At 42.3% G+C, this 23,721-nt stretch overlaps 1 protein-coding gene and 1 long non-coding RNA gene across 3 annotated transcripts; one reads left to right on the plus strand and one right to left on the minus strand.

The window, feature by feature from the left end:
- Window positions 1-2,994: 2,994 nt before the first annotated feature.
- LOC310882673 lies at window positions 2,995-18,141 on the minus strand. Its single transcript, XR_014573076.1, has 4 exons — window positions 16,768-18,141; window positions 5,334-11,571; window positions 3,936-4,053; window positions 2,995-3,102 (listed from the first exon to the last, which is right to left on the minus strand). It is a non-coding gene; the product is annotated as an uncharacterized lncRNA (long non-coding RNA).
- APOBEC1 (apolipoprotein B mRNA editing enzyme catalytic subunit 1) lies at window positions 9,860-18,272 on the plus strand. 2 transcript variants are annotated; one of them, XM_083801740.1, is made up of 6 exons: window positions 9,860-9,924; window positions 11,476-11,664; window positions 12,875-12,902; window positions 13,362-13,750; window positions 15,556-15,674; window positions 18,136-18,272. In XM_083801740.1, exons 2-6 carry the CDS (start codon window positions 11,643-11,645, stop codon window positions 18,166-18,168), a joined length of 591 nt encoding a protein of 196 aa, XP_083657866.1. In that variant the 5' UTR covers window positions 9,860-9,924; window positions 11,476-11,642; the 3' UTR covers window positions 18,169-18,272. The 2 variants fall into 2 exon arrangements, with proteins under 2 accessions (XP_083657866.1, XP_083657867.1); XM_083801741.1 differs by lacking the exons at window positions 9,860-9,924; window positions 15,556-15,674 and having other exon boundaries at window positions 11,559-11,664; window positions 18,136-18,255.
- Window positions 18,273-23,721: the final 5,449 nt, after the last annotated feature.

Raw genomic sequence — 23,721 nt, forward strand, 5'->3', positions numbered from 1 at the left:
GTACACAGACATGCTAATGTGTGGGAGGCTGGGATAAGGAAAGAGGGTAAGAATATAAAGCCTTCTGACTGACTTAGATAAATGAGATGCATTTTTACTTAGTCAGTGATTCCTGCGGTTAGAGAACATGTGACAGTTGATCTGCAAGATTTCATTTGTCCTCGGTTCAGATCGTGGGGTTTTTAGTTATTGGTGGGTGTTAATCTGTAAAACAATCCATGGGTTTCTTGCTTTTCTGTTAAGGTTCTGTCCAGTTGTCTACTACACATATTCTGAATTACTCTAATGTGAAAAAAATATATATATATGAAGTGCATTCTAATACAGATCTCCATATAGCACAATTGTAAAAAGGCTACAGAGTGATCATGGAAAATATATTTTATTATTTATGTATCATGGATAATTGCTAATATGAAGGATATATTTACTACTAACATTTCCAGTATTTGTTCAGTTACTAAACTTACTAAATTTAGAGGTCTGTTCTGAACTGAATAGATCTCATTTTATCCATCAGAAAACATCATTCTTGAGAGTTGCATCTTTTTTTTAGCACTTATTTTTCTCTCCCTCAAGTAGAATTGTGCTGACCATGCTAATCTTTATGAAAATACAAGCAGTTCTCCTTCCCTTCCCTTCCCTTCCCTTCCCTTCCCTTCCCTTCCCTTCCCTTCCCTTCCCTTCCCTTCCCTTCCCTTCCCTTCCCTTCCCTTCCCTTCCCTTCCCTTCCCTTCCCTTCCCTTCCCTTCCCTTCCCTTCCCTTCCCTTCCCTTCCCTTCCCTTCCCTTCCCTTCCCTTCCCTTCCCTTCCCTTCCCTTCCCTTCCCTTCCCTTCCCTTCCCTTCCCTTCCCTTCCCTTCCCTTCCCTTCCCTTCCCTTCCCTTCCCTTCCCTTCCCTTCCCTTCCCTTCCCTTCCCTTCCCTTCCCTTCCCTTCCCTTCCCTTCCCTTCCCTTCCCTTCCCTTCCCTTCCCTTCCCTTCCCTTCCCTTCCCTTCCCTTCCCTTCCCTTCCCTTCCCTTCCCTTCCCTTCCCTTCCCTTCCCTTCCCTTCCCTTCCCTTCCCTTCCCTTCCCTTTCCTTTCCTTTCCTTTCCTTTCCTTTCCTTTCCTTTCCTTTCCTTTCCTTTCCTTTCCTTTCCTTTCCTTTCCTTTCCTTTCCTTTCCTTTCCTTTCCTTTCCTTTCCTTTCCTTTCCTTTCCTTTCCTTTCCTTTCCTTTCCTTTCCTTTCCTTTCCTTTCTTTTCCTTTCCTTTCCTTTCCTTTCCTTTCCTTTCCTTTCCTCCTCTTGTTTCCTCCACCCTCCCCCTTTTTTGCATACTGGAAAACTCCTGAAAACAAAATTGTAACCTCTGGTTCCTTGAAATTTCTCTTCTGTTTCAGCATGTATATTTCTAAAAAGGCATTAAAGTGTCATTTTGCCTCCTGTGAGAATCCACAGGAGACATACCTACTCTGTGAACTGCGGTGGGGTGAGACCAGCGGGCCTTGGATATGGGGGGTCAAAAATGTTTTTCCTATGCTGAAAGCTACTTCCTGAACGTCTGTAAAAGTAAAAGATCCAGTAATTATATCGATTGTTCCATCACCTGTTACTTGTCCCAGAGACCCTGTGCATGCTGCTGTTATGAAATACAGAAATTCTTATAAAACCACTCCTATGTGAACATAAACACTCATGTAGCATGACTTTATTGCACAGAAAGTGAAGAGATCTGCAGAAGTCTGATGGACCTTAAGTGCTTGGCTGATGTCACTATTGCTGTCATGAAAAACAAAAGCAGGGCTTTCCTGTGCTTTCTGGGACTGGAAAAGGGTGAACTGGTTAATTTAGGGCATGGGTAAATCTGGTATAGGCTTACTTCTTGTGCTCAGTGTCCTCCTGTCCAGCTCCTTTGGGGGCACATGCGTCACTGTTCAGCAACAAATTAGCACATCCGAAAAATAATATTCAGATATTACAAGAGAAGGGGGACAGGAGTCTCAGCAACCAAATCTGAATGAAAACTCTTCCTGTTTACAGACACCATCTTCCTGTCAGTCCCCAGAGAATGGGAGATAAGGTGCTTCTCCCTTGTCCTAGGGAATTAAAGGCAGCTGCTGGGAAAAGGCTGGCTGAAGGAGTCCTCTGCTGGAAGGAGAGGGGAAAAAATAAAGAGAATGGTATTTTTTCCAAATGCAATGTGGAGAGCATCTGTCAGCTAGCCTTGTCCGTGGCCAAGCTGTCTCAGTGGCATGGGCACGCTTCAGGGGTTAAAAACTCTTGTTTCCTGAGCTTGTCTGATGCCTGAATATACTCAGGTCGGTCAGCTTGCTTCCATTTCTCCAGGCTACACCTACTGTTGGAAAAAAGTTTGTCAGAGGAAATGCTGCTGCTGATTCCTGGTCTGTGGGCTTCGAGTCACAGATAATTATGTATGAGTTGAAGCTCAAGAATGTCTTTGAGGCTAGTAGACTCTGAGGGACAGGGGAAACCACATGAAGCAATTCGCAGTCTGGGGTCACTGAGCAGGAAAGAAGCTGTTCACATCTAGTGGGAGTTTAAAGACTGCTGCAGCATGCTTTTGGAAAAGGAACTACCCTAATCATAGGAACTACCCCGTGCCACTGAGAGAGAAGCACTGCAGATTTTTCTTCATCATAGTAGAGAGCAAAGGCTAAGAGTGTATCTTTTCTCCTTCAGGTTCCGGAGTGGGAAATCCCTTGATTTTCAGCTGAAACTGGTCTCATCATAGGAAGCCTCCCCCATATTCCTTTCTAATCTGTCTCCGAGCACATGTTTCTGTTCACCAAATAATTCTACTTGCCACTGACACTGCTCACCACTGTCAATATCTGCTGTGTTCTGAGATCCCCTCCTCATCACTGGGCCCCTACATACCTCTTTAAATTTCCTTCCAGATTCTGTGTGTCATATTCCCTTACTGGTCAGAAGGGTGAACTTTCTTGCAAAGATGAGCACAGCTGTTCAAAAGAGAACTTCAGTACCCTGGGAAGTTCCAGCCTTTGATTTTTGTCAGGTCTCCCGGAAGGCAAAAGAGAATGAGAAATTGTGTTCACCAATGATGCTGATACTGAAAGGTTGTGCCCCTGGAGATGAGAGATTCTGTGTACAAATAAATAAATAAACAAATAATAAATCTAGCAAAGCTAATATAAGTTCTTCAACACAACGATTTCAATGTATTGGAGTTTTCTGACGTTACTTTTAGTGAAATGGAATGAAAGAAATCTATAGCTAAGCATGTCATTGAACATTTGGGAAATCTGTTAATCTGTTACAAGTAATAGACTTATTGTGTTATGTCCATTTAAAATTGCAGCAAGTACAAAGTGTAACTGTTAAAAGATCTAAATATCCTATTTTTATTTTCATTTCATGAGTCTGTATTCCACTAAGGGATTTCACTCACAGAAGATGAACTGATACTGTTTGTGTGTAGAAGATTACTGTTTGTATGTAGAAGATAGCAATCATAAAATGTTGCTAACTTACCCCAATTTCTGAAAGCCACCAATATCCTGGACGGACAGTTTGTCAGTGAGACACTTGAGTACACTGGAAAATGCTAAATATCCCTGATGGAGGCAGGTAGCAGGCAGAACAGGGAACGGTGTCTCAGGCCCACTACTCTTCTAATATTGTTCCTCTGAGGTGGCCTCTGTACTGTGCAAAGGTACAGCCCTGCTATCAGTACTGTGTGCTTGGGAATAGAACCTTTCTCCACTCCCTGTTCCTGACACTAGGTTATTTTTGCAAGACTAGAATACTCACTGTTTTATACCCATTTCAGTCATTAAACTTTAAAGCTATGATTGGCTTTGATTCTCCTCTCATTCATTTGATTAAAGTTTTAACATAGTCAATAGAATTAGTCAAAGTTTTGGATAGGTCTAGCCTAAAGACAATGTGACTTACAGAAACTAAGAGATGGCTACCTGCAACTCACAGAATGGCAGCATTCCTCAGTTAAGTCTACTTTGGTAGATGCATCCCCTTGGTTAGATACAGATCTTTCTATCTTACAAGATCAGGAGCTGATGTTTTCAAGACGGTCTTAAAGAAGCAAAGAAAATTGATCACACAAGTTGTCCTGGAAGAGGAACAGCTGAAATATGACATCTCTAAGCTCAATTTATGAAGCAGATCAAGTGGGGGATAGGGTATGTCAGGAAAAGCTTTTCACACACGCTTGCACACATACATGCAGACCACCTCAAATCACAGCTCGAGTGAGTCAGCAAAGCTGAGGCTGGGAGCAAACATGGCACTCCTTCCCACCAGTCTCAGTGCCAGGCACTTAGGTGGCAATTTGGCTTCAACGTGCAACTGTTCTACTTTGGGCACTTTGCTTCTAAATGTTGGCAGCTGTTCACACAACAGTTCCCTCCCTCGGTTTCTGGTCGGAAGGTTGTTGGAAGATCGCTGTTGGCACTAGCTGCCAATCAAATGATATCACAGTACACTTATCCAGCAGTTTCAGAAACGGTTCTCCTGTTGCGGGTTGATTAATGGTCCGTGCCAAGGCTCATTATGTTCATTTCTTGTTTACATTGCCCTGTTGGCTGTGGCTTACCACACTCAGCCCTTGTTTGCATTGTAACCTTTGCTTTTGGCTGAAGCAAGACTGTCACAACCAAGAAAACCCCCTACCTTACTTTCATAATAAAACTTGAAGGCAATTATATGGTCTGTGAACTCAGGGCCCTGAGGACATTAAAAAGCCTCAGCTGCCCTGACCTGCCTCACCTGGGGCTCCCACTGACACCCTGTCTGTGGATTACCGAGGATTTCCATTTGAGCTCATGTCTGGGTTATTAGACCCTGCCTGAGCTATGGTACAACTGTGCTTGTCTCCAGCTCTGTGACACTGATGTCCAGGCCCGTGTTCATGCTTAGCCATGGACACTGTCGATCTGACTTTCTGGGTTGACATCAGACATGTCTTATCACTATACACCATCCTGGTAATTGCTGCTCTGTGCGTGACCTTGGTTATTATCACAGGGATCACCCGGACCTAAGAAATAACTTCCCTACTTGACCTAGGACCTGACTGGCCGGCATGAATTTGCCTGAAAATCTGGACTGTCGGCTGATCCTGGCTGCTAGAGTTAGGCCTGCTCTGATCAACTTTTTTGGGGTACAGTGGGACAGGACCTTGCTAGTGAGGCTCCTGCCCTGCTGGTTGCTTTGTCTCCCTTGACATGGCTTTTCATCCTTCGGGGGTAGCTGACCCTTGCTGCGACCTGGTAGTGTCTGGCAAAATTTACTGTGACCTGGTCAGGGAAAACAGCGGTTCTGGACTCCTGGTTAGTTGTTCAGATTCTGATTACCTGTAATACTGTGATGAAGTTTCTATTCCAGGCCATTCTTTCAAACCATATTTCCCTTGCAAAGCAATCTGAGGTCAAATGGTAAGCCAGAAGTGACATCACGTTCAGGTCAGTTCTTAGCAGACTATTCTCTCTTTGGGGTGTGTGGGGAGAGAAAGGAAATGAAATACAGAATATTAGACTACGTATAATGTAACAGCAAAAATAAACATACTAAATGGGACCTGACAGACCAAATATCAATGATGCAGCTGAGCAATATTTCTCAAGAGTAACTTAAAAATCAGAACTTAGAAATCAGAATTAGTCTCTCCTGAACTGGTAGAGGCAAAAGCCAAGCCATGAAACACAAGAATACTCTTGTTGCTGCCATAGTTGACTGAAGCACTGACATTTGACCGTGCAGCACAGACATATGAGACTAGGGAAAAGATCTGGAAACTGCTGGGTGATGTTCTGTACTGAGATGTCTTGTTCTTATGTAAAGAGAAACAGAAGGGCCTGAATCCAGTCCATATGACACCTTTATGGTCACTGCTGTTCCTTTATGCACTGTGGCCTTTCTGTTCCTGGCTTGGGTAATGGAACTTCTTAATTTCCAATGGATTGAAATTTGCACTCAAGCTCAGTCGCTTACAGGCTGTGGATGTTAAGTGTAGTTAAGTATAGGGTTATATGTGACTATATTTGAGATACACATGTAGGCATATGCAAGCAGTAAGACTACACGGCTTACTGGAACCAAAACAAAATCTAAATTTGTAATTCGTCTTTAAATAAACTTCTGTAGAGCAAAGCCCTTTTTTTTGATGTTGTTTTTGCTGGATCCTCTGAGAGAAGAAAGCATCCAGTCTTGTCAAGAAAGAGCCCCAGCCTTCGCTGTCTGTGCTTCTGTCTGTCTTTTTTTTTTCTCTTTTTTTTTTTCTTTTTATTTTTTTTTTCTTGAGACAGAACTGTGGGTACAGCATTCTTGCAGTATTTGCAGATTTGGAGTCTGTAATATATATGCATGGACAGTGTGGTGATTACAGAAAGGAAAGCAAACTAAATATAACTTAACCTGGCCTCCTGTAGACAACACACCTCATCTTGACACCATACAGCACCTCAGCAACTCTCCTTCACCTCGTTCTGAACACCTGGCTAGTACGGTCTGTTCAGATCTTCTCCACCTCCAGCCTAAGCCTGTGTCCTGCCATACAACATGGCTGCTGTTTTTGCCATGGTCTGCTTTCTAACAAGACAAAGGTGCCACTACTTGTTGTCTTTCTTCTTACATCATTCCTGGTGAGACTCAGATCTGCCAGTTGCTGAAGAGGCTGGAGACCTTGCTCTCTGCCATCATCATCAATGTTTCAGCATTAACTTCAGCAGAAGTGCCAGCACGCTCTGCATGAGTCACCCTACCCATGCATCTGGGTGGTCGCTTGGTGGCATCCCAGAGCTCTGAACAGGGAGCAGCTGGAGGTTTGTCTCCCAGATTGGCTTTGGGAGCCTATCTCACCTCTGTTTCCTTATCTGCAGCCCCAGAGATGTTATGAAGAGCTACAGTGCTTTGCACCGGCATCACCTTTTTTTGCACTGCATCCATTGCTGCAGTGGGTCTGGTTAAACCAAAAGAAGTTTTCTTACCAACTAATGAGTATTTTCATGTAAGAATCCTTGAACCTCAGCCATGGTGACCGGAGGTTGGGTGTCTCAGATTAAGCCTCTACTGAAGGTGGATTGTGGAGTGGAGATTTGCTGTGGTAGAGGAGGTACAGATGGATATGTTACCCATCCTGCAGCCCTGCCTGCCTGCAAGACGAGCAGCAACTTTATTAACTTCAAAATCTACAATGTGTTACCTGTGGTAGTGACATCTGGCAGGGCTTCCCTGCCAGTATCATGCATGACTTGTCTAAGATGAGACAGGAAAACTATGACAGGGAAAAGAGCTGAGCCATTGTACTGTAATTCCCTCTGTTTTCTAGTGTCACCTGGATTATTTGCACTCCCAGTTGTGAGGTCTTTCCATAGCAGCATCCTGACTGGGGAAAATCTAATCCATAGCCAAGGCCAAGACTATTTGCATAGTTGGGGGTGATTTTCAGGTCACTTTCATACTTGGATGAGCATTTGCAGTTGACCCCACTGGGTGTGCTCATATATATGTTTGAACTGTGACAATTCAGCTGGATTTTTGGATATAGGGTCTGCCTCTCCACCTTAATTTCCACCTCATTTGTATTCCACTTCTGCCATCTACTGCTCACAAACACTACTTAGCCCCATATCCACTTTTTAATCTCTCACTTCCCTTAATATCTTCTCAGGTGAGATGAATACAGTCCAAAACAACCACTGCGTAGTTGGTGTTCCTCCTTGTTCCACTGACTGGCACGAGCAAAACAGTTTCAGCCTGGGAAAAAGTTCCTGGTACCCATCACTTCAGCTACATTCCCTAAATCTCTTCCCTTGATGCGTTATCTCACAGTAGCATCAGGTGCCCCCTGCTATTGCACCACACACCATGATTGTTCAAGTCCAAGCTACCAAGGCTATTGATAGATGGTCCTCTGAAGATTGACTTGCCTCTTCAATGAGGAATATGATAAAGCACATACTGCTGCTTAAACAAACAGGTTGCTATCTCACAGTCATACTCCATGACAGTGACAGGAGTAGAGACTGTTTACAGAGTAGCATAGGCCCTGAAACACGAAAATCCTGGCAGATCAACCCCATATCTCAGTATACTGTTATATGACATGGAAGATCCCTGTGGTCAGTTAAGGCCAGCTGTCCTGGCTGTGTCCCCTCCAAGCCTTTCGCCCACCCCCACCCTACTTACTGGGGGGCAGAATGAGAAGGCCTAGATGTTGTGGAAGCACAGTTTAGCAATAGCTAAAACACGGATGTATTATCAATGCTGTTTTTATCACCAGTCTATACCTCAGTGCATATGGGCTGCTTTGAAGAATATCAGCTCCATCTCAGCCAAACCAGTACTGACAGTGTCCATCCAATGGTTCTGACGTCTGGTTCTGATGGAGGTTTTGCCTCTCATGGGAGCTAGAATTTACAGGTGATTTTTGGTGTGAGTTTAACAATATGTATGCCATTGAGCTTGGAAAAGATATGCTCTGCACTGAAAGCTCACAGAGCTACTCTGAACGCTGTCTCTGATATGACAGATAGGAAAAGAACAGATGAATCATTGCTTTCTCTCAAGTGTAGTCCACCTGGTTTTGTCATCCTTTTGCTATTTAGAGCCCTGCCAGTTTTGTGATGACTGCATGCCAGACTCAGCCTCTCAAAGGGAGGGTGGATACTCTGATGTCCACCAGGTTTTCTTCTGGTATGTAGAGCTTATTGTTCTGCCAGTGCTTTTACACAGCACGTGCACTGAAACAAAAAGGCAGGAATGATTCTGTGAACTAGGCAAAATCAGAAAGATAAAAATATAGTCCTTCTGTGGTGCAAAGTAGTGTGCAGTGACAGCAGAAGGACTGCTTAGAGCAGAAAACCATAGTCCAAAGTACAGATACTTTCACTTATGGCTTCTTTTATTTTCTCACACTCTCCTCATGAAATATATTTGATCCACTTTGTTTTCTATAGCATCACCAGTTAGTATAAAAATATGTTTTATAAGGATATTGGTATGTTTTGTTAAGGTAACAGAAAGTAATACTGAAGTAAGCACACAGGTAAGTCCTTCCCACTAACCATCTGTCCTCAGCCTTGTCTTGGTCAAGGCTCTGCCCACATACCTTCATGGCTGGTTGTCATTCCACTTTGTTATTCAGAATTAGACTCATAAAGCTCACTGAGTAGTAGCAGGGTGTTAACAGTTATCTTAATCTGGTATGTTTTGATTGCCACGTACAGAAACTGAACAGGAGTCCCAGTAAAGTATGATTCTGCTGTGTAGCCTGCAGTTAGAGAGAAGGAAAGCGAAGGTGCTGGAGAGGTAAAAAGACCTCTGGGTGGATGTCCTTATCCACCTCTGGGTGGATGTCCTTGCAGGTCTGATTGTTAAACTCATATGCTTCTAAGTTCATTTTTATTTGCATTTTTTTCATTATTATGTTCATATGCTTCTAAGGATGTATATTTGTGAGTCTACAAGCTTGTTTTTATTTGCATTACTGTGTTGTTTTTCATACATATGTATGTAAATAGCTGTGTACTCATGCATATATATTCATACACAGAGTCATGTTTTAGCCCTTTTTAAATGTAAAGTTCACAGTATAAATCTAAAAAACAAACAAACAAACAAACAAAGCAAAACTGTTTTTTTCTTTCCTTAGAAACATAGATATCTTCTGAGAAAACTCCATTAAACTCCAACATATAGTGGATGTTCATTTTACGGTCAAATGCTCCAGCAGCAGAATCTACACTTGAACTAACACAAAATTTGCCATTACAAATTGATTCCAGGAGGCAGCTTGTAAATGGGGATTGAGACCTAAGCCTTTGTGGCACAAGATCTGGACTTTTAGTCACATTCACGTTTTGTCTTCCTCCTTGCTTCCAGACTTCCACCTGCTGATTCTCATCTCTTTCCAGTAGATCATTCATGCAAAAATGTCATGCAAAGGTAAGAATCAAAGCTCAGGACCTTGTAAAATCCTCAGGGATTTACAAAGTACGAACTTGGCTGATTCAAACCCTGTATCTTTTTGTTTTCTGTGGTGTCTGATCTAATTTTCCTTCTTATGTGTTCTTCTTTCTTCTCCCTAACCTGTCTGTCTTTCTTAATTTCTTCCATATCTTTCCCTTTCCCTTTTCTATGACTTCTATCTATGTCCATTTTTTTTCTTTTCTTTTCTTTTTTTTTTTTCTGAATAAAATTGTTCAGTGTGATGCTGGAGTCAGTGTTATCAAATATACACCTTGGGTTTCGACTGTCAAATAAGCCAAGAGACTTCTGAGAAAAAATACATGCCATGTGCCTGTACTCTCAAAACACACCTGCTTAGTGAAATAAATTAGGGGAATAGTACATCCAGTAGACACCATTTCTGTAATATTATCATGTTGTAGGATTGTCATGCTGATATCTGTTTCCTGGGAGACGTCTGCAGGGAGTTAGCTCCCTGTCACTCTTATATTAATATTACTGTGAAGATATAAGGAACCTGGTGGGTAAAAAAGTCATCAATGAATGTATGCCCACCACTATGTGCCCTTTGCTGTGTATCTTCCTCCAAAATGCATTTTTATGTTTGGGAGGTGTGTGTAGGGGGTCAATGGTTATTTTTTCAAAACCCCATTTGCTGGAGTGGGTGAGATATATTCAGATGTTACACATAGCACAGCAATTTACAAATCATCTTCACATTTATCTCTAACATTATCTTAAGCAACTTCTGTAAAGGGAAATTATCGACAGTACGAGAAATTTGAAAAAAATATTTGGGTTATATATCTAAGTAAATATGAGGTTTAGTCAGCACGTACCACAAAAATGTTGAAGAGCAATACTGATGGTAAAACATGGCATGGCCATAGCTGGCACTTCCGCTTGGGAAGCTTCAGATGACAGAACGCTGTGGTCCCCCCTGCATTGTTCACTGTAACTGCAACCATCATTTTTCGTTGCTGTTATATACCTTGCACTGTTTATTCAGAAGATCTGATGGGCCATATACGTAAAATAGCTACTGTTTGTGTCTTAGTTTTATCTCAGCAAATACAATAAAATAATTTCTTGACACAGCAAAAAGGACAAACTACCGCAATAGAGAGGAACACCTCAACCGATGTATTTGTTGCTTCAATGTTATATATGCTAATAAACCCTCATGAAAAAGAGATGAGGTGATACAATATTCTCTTCATTTCCTTCTCTGTGGTAGATATTTACAAATATGCACTTGTAAATTGAGATGCCTTGTTTGACTTGCAAAAACGTCTTGATTAGCAGCAGCGCTTAGTAACAGTGCCACAGCAAACAGAGAGAAAACAAATGAACCCAGAAGAGCTGCTTTTCTTACTTGGGACTAGTGGTAATAAAGAGAGAAAATTTCTGTTTCGCACAGTAAAAATAGCTCACCTGACGGTTCCAGCTTCCGGCAGGTGACCTTATGTACATACCCAGATTCACTTCTGAATGGGACTCACCCTCCTTTCTTTAACTTTCACCCAGTGAAGAAGTTTACTTGCGTCAGAGCAAGTCACCATGAGGAAACATTCAGCTAAGCGGTGTTGCAGACATCCAAAGTCCAATCTTCAAGAATAGAAACTGAAATAAACATGAGACTAATAAAAGGAGATCCATTGCCCAAGAGGTTATAGACAGCTACAGAAATATCAATGGCGGCTGATATCGGTAGAGGTAAGTACACCTATGTGGAAAGTGGGCCTATTTCTACATATTCAGTGTAGATCTTTACTGTAGTTGTATCTAAGGTACTGGTGAGTACAGAAAACTCTGTGTGTTGGCAAAGGAGACACTTGTGGATCTGTGTAATCTCTTTCAATGTGTTACTCTGTCTTGAGTCTTAGGTTGAGCTTCAAAATGCCAATGTCTCATTGTGTTAACCCTTATCTGCATTAGGCAAGAAGAATTTGAATCCCCAAAGACTACTCAGTGTGTAAAGACATCTCAAAGGCAATTATTAATGGAGCAAATTATTATTATTTTTATTTTTTTCACCTATCTTGTTTCCAATGCAAGAACCACCTAGAAAATGCCTTTTAAAAAATTAGTACCACTAGGCTGTGTAAGGAGCTGACCAGGTCTCTGTTAATTAAGAACATTATTAGATTCCTGCTGAAATGTAATTTGACTGTGTATATTTCATAATTCCCCTTCTTAAAGCACTAAAATATATGGAAACGTGCCTTTCGTATCTTATTTGAAAGTAAATTAACTCTCTTTCCTCCAGTAAAAGGAAGGTTCTGAAATTCTTAAGTTTGGCATGGATGGGCTTTTGCAAAATAAACCCTAATCTGTGAAGGGCTGAATGATTCATAGGGTCAAACTTCTTTGCTGCCATGAAAGTCAAAATGTATATATAATCAGGCAGGTTGGTGGTGCTACCCCATAGGTATTGGAAATCACCTGCCTTTCTGCAGTTTTTTTCTTGTTACTGGTATTTTCCAGCTTTTGAAAAAGTCTCATGCTAAAAAAAGAGATTGTCATGAGTACCAATGGGAAACTAGTTAAAGTTTTGCCTAGCAGAAGTGATTTGGAAAATACAAAGTGAGAAGAGATCTGGTTCTACTCTTTGATTTGTCAGACAAAAGCAGATGCAATACTGATGATATCAGTGAAGTTAAAATTGGTTGATATCACAGTATACAATAATGTGTTAAAGTGTGCAAAGTTTCATGTACATAATAGTTTAAATGACCAAGTTTAGCTCCCAAGTAGAAATCCACCACTCCTAGATCTCAGAACGGCTGTACAGATATTACTTATTAAGCCATTTTATATAAAAGAGATTTGGTAGGGAGTGAAAAGGACCAGGACAGGAGGTGTAGAGGAGATTTAATTTTCTGAACTACTGTCCCCAGATGATTCACAAATCTTTTCTGCATAGGTCGTGCACCCAGACAGAACAACCAAAGGTAAGGCATATTGTTCTACCATATCAGGCTGCCTGGGCTCCATGGAATTTTCCAGAGACAGACGAGGCTAAGAAGCCTTGAAAATTGTTTTCTTCTCACTATTCCTTTCCCTCATCTTCCTTTCCAGTTGTCTCACTGCTTTGAACAGTGTTGATCTCAGCATGATGTTGGCCAGTCATGGCTCACCCTGCCAACATCTATCAAGGTGGTGTTTCACCTTTCTCAGTGCTGTGGGTTTTTCACCAGAATCACTCTAGGGGAATCATTCAGGGGTCTTCATCTCTTTCCAGATTTATGTTACTAGATTGTAACATTTTTCAAGCTACTCCTTTGTGATGGAAAAAGCTGAAAGTGGGAATAAGCATTGGCTGATGCAACACAGAGCAGGCAGTGCACAGTGTGACCAAACATCACTGAAATATTGGGGTCATAGAGGCACTGTTGATACTTTTATTTCAGGTGGAAGATACAGCCAGATGACTTCAAATCAAACTATTTGCCTTCCCAACACCCAAAGGTGGTGTGCCTGCTGTATGCGATCAAGTGGCGCGGAGGTAAAGTCTGGAAGGGTTGGTGCACAAACAATTCTACCCAACACGCTGAAGTCAACTTCTTGGAAAATTGCTTCAAGCCCTTGTCATCAGCTTCTTGCTCTATCACCTGGGTCTTATCTACTACCCCCTGTGGGAAATGCTCCAGAAGAATTCTGGAGTTCCTGAGGATGCACCCCAATGTAACCCTGGAAATATTCGCAGCCAAGATTTTCAAACATCTGGATATTCGTAACCGGCAGGGTCTCAGGAACCTGATGATGAAAGGAGTCATCATAAGTATTATGCGTCCTGCAGGTAACCCAACTACTCTTCATCTTTGTCTGGGTGTAGACCAAAACCTATGGGATTATATCCACTACCAGCAGTTGTACTTTGTACTAGTGTGGACGACTGGTATTGGGAACGACTGGTGAGTGCCCAAATGCTGCTTTCTTCTGCCTTATTTCTTTCCCAATCCCAAACAGCTGTAGGACCAGCATGGTTATTTCCTCTTGCCAAATGTGAACAAGGAAAGTTATGTCATTCTCTAGCCATGAATGCCGTCATTATATACAGTGTGAAACCCTTGCAGGAATATCTTTCCTGTCCCTCTTAGCATATATATGCACATCAGTTTACTAACTGCACCTAGTAAAGAGATTCTCTTGATAGCTGGAGAAGAGAAGAAGACCCATCTAAAGGAGACTCAGATTATGCATCACATACTAAAAATGTGTCTTTTGCACCTGTGTTTTTTGTATATCTTGCTTGACTCTTGTTGTTTGATTTAGAAAAAATGTCTAGACAAGTAGCTCACTGAAAGTACATATGAAAAGATGAATTCCACATACGTGTCTGGATAGTTATTACTGTAGTGTGCAGCTACAAAACCTACCAAGTCAATTGTAAACTTTAAGGACACTGTTTATCTTGGGGAACCTGTCCCTGGGATTATGCCACCGGAGGACTGAAAGAAGCTCTGGCTATCTTGTCAACACTAAGATAAATATGAAACTGTTAATCTTGATAAATGTTAGGGCGTTCACATCAGGTTTTCCCTGATCATAGAGGTAAGTCAGACAGATTCATGAATGAAGCAATAAGTTTATTATCTGAAGCTTCTGTGATCAAGCTCCAGGCTGTCAAAAGGTGTGCTTAAATAGTCCTGATTGCATGTGCCATTTCCCTTTGCAGTTTTTCCCTGCAGCCTGTCTTTCACAGATTCTTTCTCTCTTGGCCGAGGTTCTCTGGCCTTATGTCCTTATGTGATATCTGTGGTATGGGTTGCCTAAGCCACTTTAGTGATTTCTGTCTGGTAATTCCCCTTTTTGGACATGTTGCTATTTGTATAGTTTTGGTTCCCCTTTCCACTAACTTATTTGTGTAGTTGCAGGTCATTGTTGGGCTCTTGCATGAATACCCTCAGATGAATATCTTTCCCTTGTCCTTTACCGTTGTCTTACTGAGAAAAGATTGACTCACTGATATTTCTGATGAAAGAACTAGGCTAGAAAGACCTGGCCGGCTGCTAAACACCGCACAGCTGTTCGTTCACCCTTTCCTCCCCCCCCTCTGGGGTGGGGGAGAGAATCAGAAAGAAATGAAAGCCTATGGGATAAAGACAGTTTATTAGGACAGAAAAGAAAGGAAAGGAAAATAATAATAATAATGATAATAGTACTACTAATAATAGTGTGTACAAAACAGGTGATGCATAATGCAATTGCTCACCACCCGCTGACCGATGCCCAGCCTATCCCCGAGCAGCCGGCCCCCCACCCCGGCCAGCCACCCCTATATATTGTTTAGCATGACGTCAGATGGTATGGAATGCCCCTTTGGCCAGTTTGGGTCAGCTGTCCTGGGTCTGTCCCCTCCCAACTCCTGCTGCACCCCCAGCCTGCCCGCTGGCAGGACAGAGAGAGAAGCTGAAAAGTCCTTGGCTTGGTGTAAGCACTGCTCTGCAACAATCAAAACATCAACATGGTATCAACCTTGTTCTCATCCTAAATCCCAAACACAGCACCATACCAGCTACTAGGAGGAAAATTAACTCTATCCTAGCCAAAACCAGGACAGCTTGTCTTTCAACAGGAGTGACTGTATATTTCTTTTCTCAGATTACAGTTACAGTTGGAAAAAATTCGTTGCATACCAACATGGAGAAGAAGATTATTGGCCTTGGAGTTTCAGTCTGTACATCCTTCTGAACTGCATAGAGCTCAAGCGTATCATTTTGGTTAGTAGCCACTTTAAAGAAAAGGCTGAGAGTTAAAATAATGCAAAGTCCTAGACAAATGAAGTTTGCAGAGCCCTGGCAATGGTGTTAGCAGAAAATATAGTAGGAAAAATTGGCATGGGTTTGGTGTTGCGTAAAAAGAGGGCCAAGTGGCAAGAGATTGCCAAGGACTTTGCTGATACATTGTGCCTTTGTTTATGGCCAGGAATAGAGAAGGGAGTTAGAAACACTCACAGTTTGATACTAAGGAAAGGGTAAATTATTTCAACATTTTACATGGCTCAATTACAATATGTTCTCTTGCAGCTTACTGGATCTATTTGATACTAAAGGCTCATTGATTTGTGTAAACATGATTCAAGTACACTCTTTTTGCCCCTCAGGATAGGCCCACTGATTTCAATGAAGTTCTGAGTGTGTTCAAAAGCCCAGCTGTGTGGATTCACTTTCAGAGCTTACATATAAGATTATCATATGACTGAGATCTGCATTCCCTACTAGCTGTTTCATAACTACAGAAGTTATTTGCATGGTCTGATATCCCACTACACAAGAAAGAGGAGTTGGTCAACTGAACAGGAGAGAAGAGCAGGACTGGAGATAAATTCCCAGCTCAGACATCTGTTATGGGGCAAGCTAGTCCTTGTTTGAACTCTTCCCTGTATGTAAAATGGGGGCTAACTGAATGGACAGCAAAAGATAGAGGAAGAAATGCACACAACTGCATAATACAGACAGGTACTTGAAGTGTAGAAGGAGGAAAACTAACCTGTTTATAAGTTAAACAGGACAGACAGGAAAAAAAGCTAAACATTGGACTCCATTTCAGTTCCATCCATCCCAAATTTTACACAGGTCATTTAATACCTCAGTAACCACCCTTCTTAATTCTAACTGTCTGACTAAGAAGTTCAGGTAACAGGGGATGCAGACAGTGGCATTGTCCAGTCAGTCAGCTAACCTAACAAAGTAGTTAATGCAATGTAACTGTTTAGGAGATATTTTCCTTTGGCTTTGAGCTTTCCTCAGTCTCCTAATGTCTGAGATTAAGTAGTTTAGCAGATCATAGTTAAATGCATAGTATGTTCCTTACCAGAGATATGAACAGAGCTGTCTGCTACGTCCCTTTGAGTATCTGGAAACAACAGCAGATTCAGCAGTTCCCTAGGCAGCCGTACACGCTGAATATGGCCTTCAGGTCTCAGGTCTTAGTTTCAAAGAACCAGCTAATGAATGACCTGGCTCTTCCTGTGCCCCTGGCAACCATGCTGATTGCTGAGGAGCCCTACTGGCTGGGAAGCTCGCACTGGGATACTCATGCTAAAAGTAAAACGCTTGCTCAGCTGCTTTGCTCACTCAGACAAACTCAAGCCAGCCACAAAATCAAGGTGAATGGGATCCATTACCAGTAATTCTGACTAACCAGCAACTCCCTACAGAAAGAACGGGAACGTGTATATGCTCAGTGCTTGGGAACACCCAGCCATATTATACTAACTGTGCTGAAAGTTCAGATATGTCTCATTGGCCATTGCCAGCTCACATTATCCTTGGGGCAGAGAAAAACTCCCTGAGCACAGAGGTGTAATGAGGAGAGTGAGTTCCAGACATGCTCCTGACAAATACACTGACTCTTGTGTCAAGTTCTGGGCTTCCTAACAAGGGCACTTAGAAATCGGAGAGAATTCAGTGGAGTATCACTGCAACAACCAGGGGGCTGGAGCACTTGCCCTGCAAGGAGAGTGCATTTGTATATTTACAAATATACTATATGTATTTCCTAGTATATATCTACAAGGAAATGTTTTTGTTCCACCTCTAGAAGGTTAAATGGGATCTTATTGCAGTTTTCCACTACATAAAGGCAAAAACGGCAGAGCCAGACTCTCCTTAAATCTTCACAGATGGAAATTGAGGCAACAGGTGTGAGCTACAGCAGGGGAAATTCCAACCAGACAGAAGGAAAAAGCCTCCTGCTGACAGTGGTACGGTACTGGTAACAGGTGCCCAGAGAGGATGTCAGATCTTCATCCATTGAGATACTAATGACTTTCCTGGGAAAGGTTCTCAGCTGCCTGACTTAGCTTTGGAGTTAGCCACACTGTAAACACACTGTTGGACTAGACACCTCTAGGGGACCTTTCTAAGTCAAATAATTCTGTCTTTCTACAGGATCCGCCCCCACTTCCCCTGGTTTCAGCTAAGCAATCTGTTACCTTCTAAATGCTTCTGTTTCTGAGTAGGAGGCCTTTTTAGGAGGGATTTATACTGCACGTAAATTCTGGGGTGTTATCCTGTTGTATGGAAAACTGTGTCCCAAGGTAGATTCTTTGACATTGTGATGGTGGATCAGAGTGAACTCTCGGAACTGATGCTGTATTTTCAAACTCCGGATCGTGTTGAAGAGACTCAAGCTTTTGGCATCTAGCTGTTAATGTTTGTATTTCTGTCTTCTTGCTAGGGGCTTCCTCCAGTGTCAAACTTTGAATACTAACACCAACAGCATGCTTACAAGTTCACTTTGTGCACAACAGCATTACCTACAAGACTGGAAAAGCTGATTCTTGGCAGTCTTTCTTACTACAGCTTTGAACGATGTTTCATAGTTTCACTACAAAAGGCCCTTACACCCAGAAGGCTGGGCATTGCCAAATATTGGACACAGCAGAAGGAACATTTCCTGTGGACAAGAAATCATTGGGAAGTTCAGATGACACAGCCAGGCAACAAGGTTACAGTGTTCTGCATCTTTAGAAGGCTTCCTGAGAGTCCAGTGTGGATGGGAATCATACCCCAGGATGAAGCTTTCAGGTCTGCTGATTCTGTATTCAGATTCTATGAATACCCTCTTGAGAGGCCAGCAAGCAATAGTTTTTCTTGTTCATTTGTTCCATAGATTTAATCAGAGCAGAGCATTGTTTTTGAAAATTTCTTATGAATGTCACTTTCATAACCGTGTGTACATTCCAGAAAATACTTCATGATATAACATTACTTTTTTTGTTATATTATGATTATATTACTGTTATATTACTGCTATTAGTACAATATAATACAACTTTATTACAATGGATTATATATATATATAAAAATGTATTTATTCTCCTTATGTAGAAACAACAGAATAAATGGAAAATGTCAACTCAAGAAGTTTTGTTTTTCTTGTTCAGCTCCTGTGCACACATTCTTCCACATTCTGAAGTCCTAGATGTTCATTGCAAACTGGGAGAACATGTGGAGAACTGTAAAAAGTCTCTGACTTTCCAAAAGGAAGCACTGAGTGGAATGGTGAGGTAGGAGATACAGAAAGCTCTGAGCTATCTCTAAGGGCAGGCGACAAAAAGAAGATGCAGGCGTGTTAGGCATTTCTGCAGTTTGCAGTTTGCACTGGAAATAATGAAAAACATCTGAATGAACCATGCTGGGAGCCCCAGTTCCAGTACTTTCAAGCAGTTGATTCGTGTTGTCCCACTAGGCTACTAGGGAATGTGCTACTACTTGGGCCTGCAAGCTGACAGGCACAAATGATTATCTGAAGCATAAGGCAAGGGCTGTTAGGAGCCATGCCTCTATCTTCTACTTGATTAATGACATCTTTTATCCCTGCCAAGGTCTCTAGATATTTAGCAGACAATTAAGAGAACCAGAAAAGTTGCAGGCTGAAGAGGGATTTCCAGACCCTGTTATCTGAGGGAGAATCTGAAATTGAGCACAGATGGCTGATGAGTGTCTCCTACACTAACAAAATAAAGTTACTCCAAGCAATGTACAGCAGAGCTGAAGTTTTCTTCCCCTTTGTCCGGGTCCTCAGGGGGGATATCATGTGCCTTCTGGCCATCCTGGTGTTAACCATTTCTTTTGGGAGAAATCAGATCAGTTGATCATTATGTATTTGAGTACACTGAAGTCCATAACAACTCAGAAACAAAACTTGTAATTTACTGAGCTATTGCAGCATATGGCAACTAACTTTGAGACTCATCAGCATATATGCGTTCATTATGCTACAGATGTTAGCTGAGCCCCATCCAAGAATCTAGAAAGTACAATGGCATAAAACTATACAGTGTATAGCACGCATGGCCAGCACAAAATGGAACCCCTTCATTAACAAGTTTTAAGAAAATCTGCAGCACCTAAATGAAGACTCATCCATATCTCTTGCCATAATTACTGAAACATTATGAGAATCCTGCTCACAGCTTAGCATAACACCAAGAGGGCTTTACCCATAGCAATGTGGAAATTCCATACACATTAGTAGTTCACATGACAATCTAAAAATGTTGTCAGGTGTCATTATTTTTTGGTACCTCAGAATAAATATGCAGTCAGACTTTGACATAGAAAAGGTCAGAGATCAATGTACTTAAAACTCCAGTTCTCTGGAGAAAGAAGGCAGATCGAATGGCCCAAATCCTTGGAGCAGGATGATGATGTTGCCTGGATATTAAATGAGACCTGAATTTGAATTAAGAGGAGAAGGCAGGTTGATGGTAGAGAATTAGTTTGCAAAGACCCAAGGAAGAGACCAGGGGCCTTTTGTAAGGAGCACTAAGTGAAGGGGATTAGCTGGTCCAGAAGCAAGGGCTATGTCACTGAATCATGGTATCACAGGAGGGCTGAGATTAGATGGGACCTCTGGAGGTCATCTGGTCCAACACCTTGTTCAAGCAGGTGCACCTAGAGCCAGCTTCCCAGTACCATGTCCAGGTGGCTTTTGAAGGTCTCCAGGAAGGGAGACTCTACAGCCTTTCTGGGAAACCTGCACCTATGCTCAGTCACACTCATAGTAAAAAAAGTTTTTCCTAATGTTCAGAGGGAACCTTCTTTGTATAAGTTTGTGCCTATTGCTTCTTGTCCTGTCGCTGACCACCACTGAATAAAGCCAGGATCCATCTTCTTCGCACTTTCCCTTCGGGTATTTATATACATTAATAAGATCCATTTGAGCTTTAGCTTTCAAAATTCATCCTTGGATGACTAGATAATGTTTCTCTATTCCTCCTGGGTTGCCCGTCCTTGCTTCCAACCTCTATACGCTTCCTTTTTGTGTTTGAGTTTGGCCAGGAACAACTTGTTCATCCATGCAGGCCTCCTGGCATTTTTGCCTGACTTCCCATTTGCTGTGATGCACTGTTCTTGAGCTGGGAGGAGGTGATCCTTGAATAAATAACCAGCTTTCTTGGGCCCCTCTTCCTTCCAGAATCTTATCACATGGGACTTTTCCAAGCAGATATTTGAAGAGGCTGACATCTGCTTTCCTGAAGACCAGGGTTATGAGCTTGCTTTTTATCCTATTCTCTGCCCTCAGGATCCTGAATTTCACCATCTCATGGTAATTGCAGCCAAGGCTGCCTTTGACCTTCACATTACCAACAAGGTCTTAATTCCTGGTGAATATGAGGTCCAGCAGAATGCCCCTCCTTGTTGGCTTCTCTGTTGGATGAGAAAGGTATCATCAATGCATTCTAGGAACCTCCTGGACTGCATATGTTGCTGTGTTTTCCCTCCAACCACTTTATTCTGCGTGCTCTGTAGTCCAGTAAGGCATATATCAGCCCAAAGTTGATCCTAATCCCGTAACAGCAACAGGGTGTGTTACTCAGCTTGGCAGCCGAGCTCCACCACAACCGCTTTCTCAATCCCCCTCCTCAAAGCGAAAGGGGGGAGAAAAATAGGATGAAAAGGGCTCAAGGGTTGAGGTAAGGATGAGGAGATCACTCAACTATTATCATGACGGGCAAAACAAACTCAGCATAAGGAGATTAGGTAAATTTATTACCGATTGCTAACAAGCTAGAGAAGTGAGAAAAAAAAATAACAAACTAAAAGTGAAGAGAATTAACTCTATCCCAGCCAGTGAATTAACTCTAACCAGGACAGTGAAGAATGTTTTGGGTATTAATAATAGTAGGTCAGCACTAGCAAGAATATGAGATGGTTATGCAACATGATGAGTTCTGGACACACATCTTGGAAGCTGTTGGGCCCTCTCTTGTTCCACCATGATGTCTCAGAGCAATATTAGCTAGTGTCCATTAGTTCCTTGGACATTTTCAGGGAGCAGTGTGTGCCAGTGTAGGGATATCCTACTTTATGTCCCTTTCCAGCTCTCTATGGATGAATTTTTGCCTCTCTGACTGTCACTCCCCTAAAAATATGCTTTCATCTGTTGTCCACTCTAATTATCTGTTTTTTTTGCCCAACTGCTTGTTTGTCCCACCTTCTCACAGAGTCTAATCTAGTCTTGCTAGGAGAAGTCCCTAAAGAGAAGTCCAGCAACAAACGTTCCTGAAAGTGAACTCCTAGGGAAGAACAAAGTAAGAAGATGAAATACTTCTCACCCGATGCAGTCCCAGGCTCCAGCTCTCTTCAAATCCTCCTAGGCCAAATGTGGTTTCTGACTATTCAATAGCCCATTCTGAAGTGTAAGCGGCTACACTGCTGAGCTCAGAGAAGAAATGAAGAGGGATCTTGGAGCCAAGAGAGATCTTGGAGCAGAGACAACATTTTATGGAGGCTGTAACAACTCCAGCTGGAATATTACAGGGCCCTGTGGCCCTGCACTAGCACAAGTGGTCTGAGTGGTGTGCCAGAGACATGCCCTAGTTCATTAGGCAAGAACTTCTCAGTGGTGATGGTCCCATAATAAGTAGGACTATCACTAAGGGAGCAAGAGAACACATGATGAAAGCAGAAATGATGAATGGGGCAGTGTGAGAGATGGTGACATGCTGCAAGTGGAACCTGGACTTCAAAATAAATATTATCATGGGCTGGCACCTCAGCCTCCCTGAAACACAGTTGACTGGGGGTAGTCTCTTGCTACAGCTCAGCACGAGGGTGCAATGAGGCAGAGCTCTCTGGCTTTCCCATCCATGTGATGGATGTTCTGACACTGCTAGTGTCAGCTAGTGTCACAGTCCTGCCACTGCTGGTGTCAACTCTGGGTATTATCACATCATTCAGATGCACAGAAGTAGCAGAAGGATTAACTAGCCTATTATTATTATTATTGTTATTTAATTAATTAGCCAGAGTGCATAATTCTTTATAAAATGTGCTGCCTTTCCCACTAAAGGCAGAAGGACAAACTTTCTCTGGTCTAATTGGAAACTTAAACTGTTGGAGTGACGCACTGTATCACTGCTTTGCTCTTATTGTCATGTTAGGGCCTAGGACTGGGTCTACCACACTGATAGATATAAACACAGAAGACATCTGATCTAATCTCATCCTCTGTCACTTTGGACTAGTAAAAACACTGTTCCAGCTTATAGAGTAGGCTGGTTCCAACAAACTGTGATTAATGACAAGGTTACGGCATGGAGAAAACATCCTCCCTGCCCTGGAACTTTGGTGCGACCTGCCTTAACCAGTGTGAGGAGACAGGCCCCTATTAGACAGGAAGATTACCTCTCCCCAGGTAATATTAACTCCAGACCTTCAAAAGCCACATCAGTCCTTCAACTGGTATGGTTAGTAGTGATGACAATAGGAGCAACAACATCGGTGTTTTAGCTATACCTGAAGCTTGAAGGAAAACTTGCCAGTCACAGAAGTGCATGACAGATTTAAAAGTCAAATGCAGCCTTCAAAATCCTTGCCATACTTTGACTTCTCCCCATCCACTCTGGCTCTTGCTCTTGCAGCAACCTACTTTCTCCTTCCCCTTCAGAAGCTTGCTTATTCCTACCAGAGTTGTCAGAACAAATGATATCTTCCATGCCAAGCCCCTCAGCATTTATTCTGCGAACCAAATCTGATTTCCATCACCACGAGTATTTAATACATATGTGATTAAATAATGACATTTTTGCCCATAGAAATACTGAAGGGCCAGCATCAGGGAGGGGAGAAAAAACTACTTGACCTCAAGAACAATGATGGACATGAATACATCTAGGCTAAAAACCCTTGACAGGGCAAGTATCAGGGGACTGGACTCCATGACCCTGAAACCCCTTTCTGTCCTGGTTTTCATGTATTAGCATGCAGGAGACACAGAGAGCAAGCAGCAGGGAGACATGCTTTGGAACCCCCT

The sequence above is a fragment of the Anser anser genome (genome assembly GCF_964211835.1).
Source record: "Anser anser genome assembly, chromosome: 1".
NCBI classification, from domain to species: domain Eukaryota; kingdom Metazoa; phylum Chordata; class Aves; order Anseriformes; family Anatidae; genus Anser; species Anser anser.

Excerpts from the sequence above, each read along its gene's own strand:
- APOBEC1 (XM_083801740.1), top strand. The coding sequence starts at position 11,643 with ATGGCGGCTGATATCGGTAGAG. Across the intron at positions 13,751-15,555 it reads AAGTATTATGCGTCCTGCAG|ATTACAGTTACAGTTGGAAA; the intron begins GTAACCCAACTA and ends TTCTTTTCTCAG. Across the intron at positions 15,675-18,135 it reads AGCTCAAGCGTATCATTTTG|GGGCTTCCTCCAGTGTCAAA; the intron begins GTTAGTAGCCAC and ends TCTTCTTGCTAG.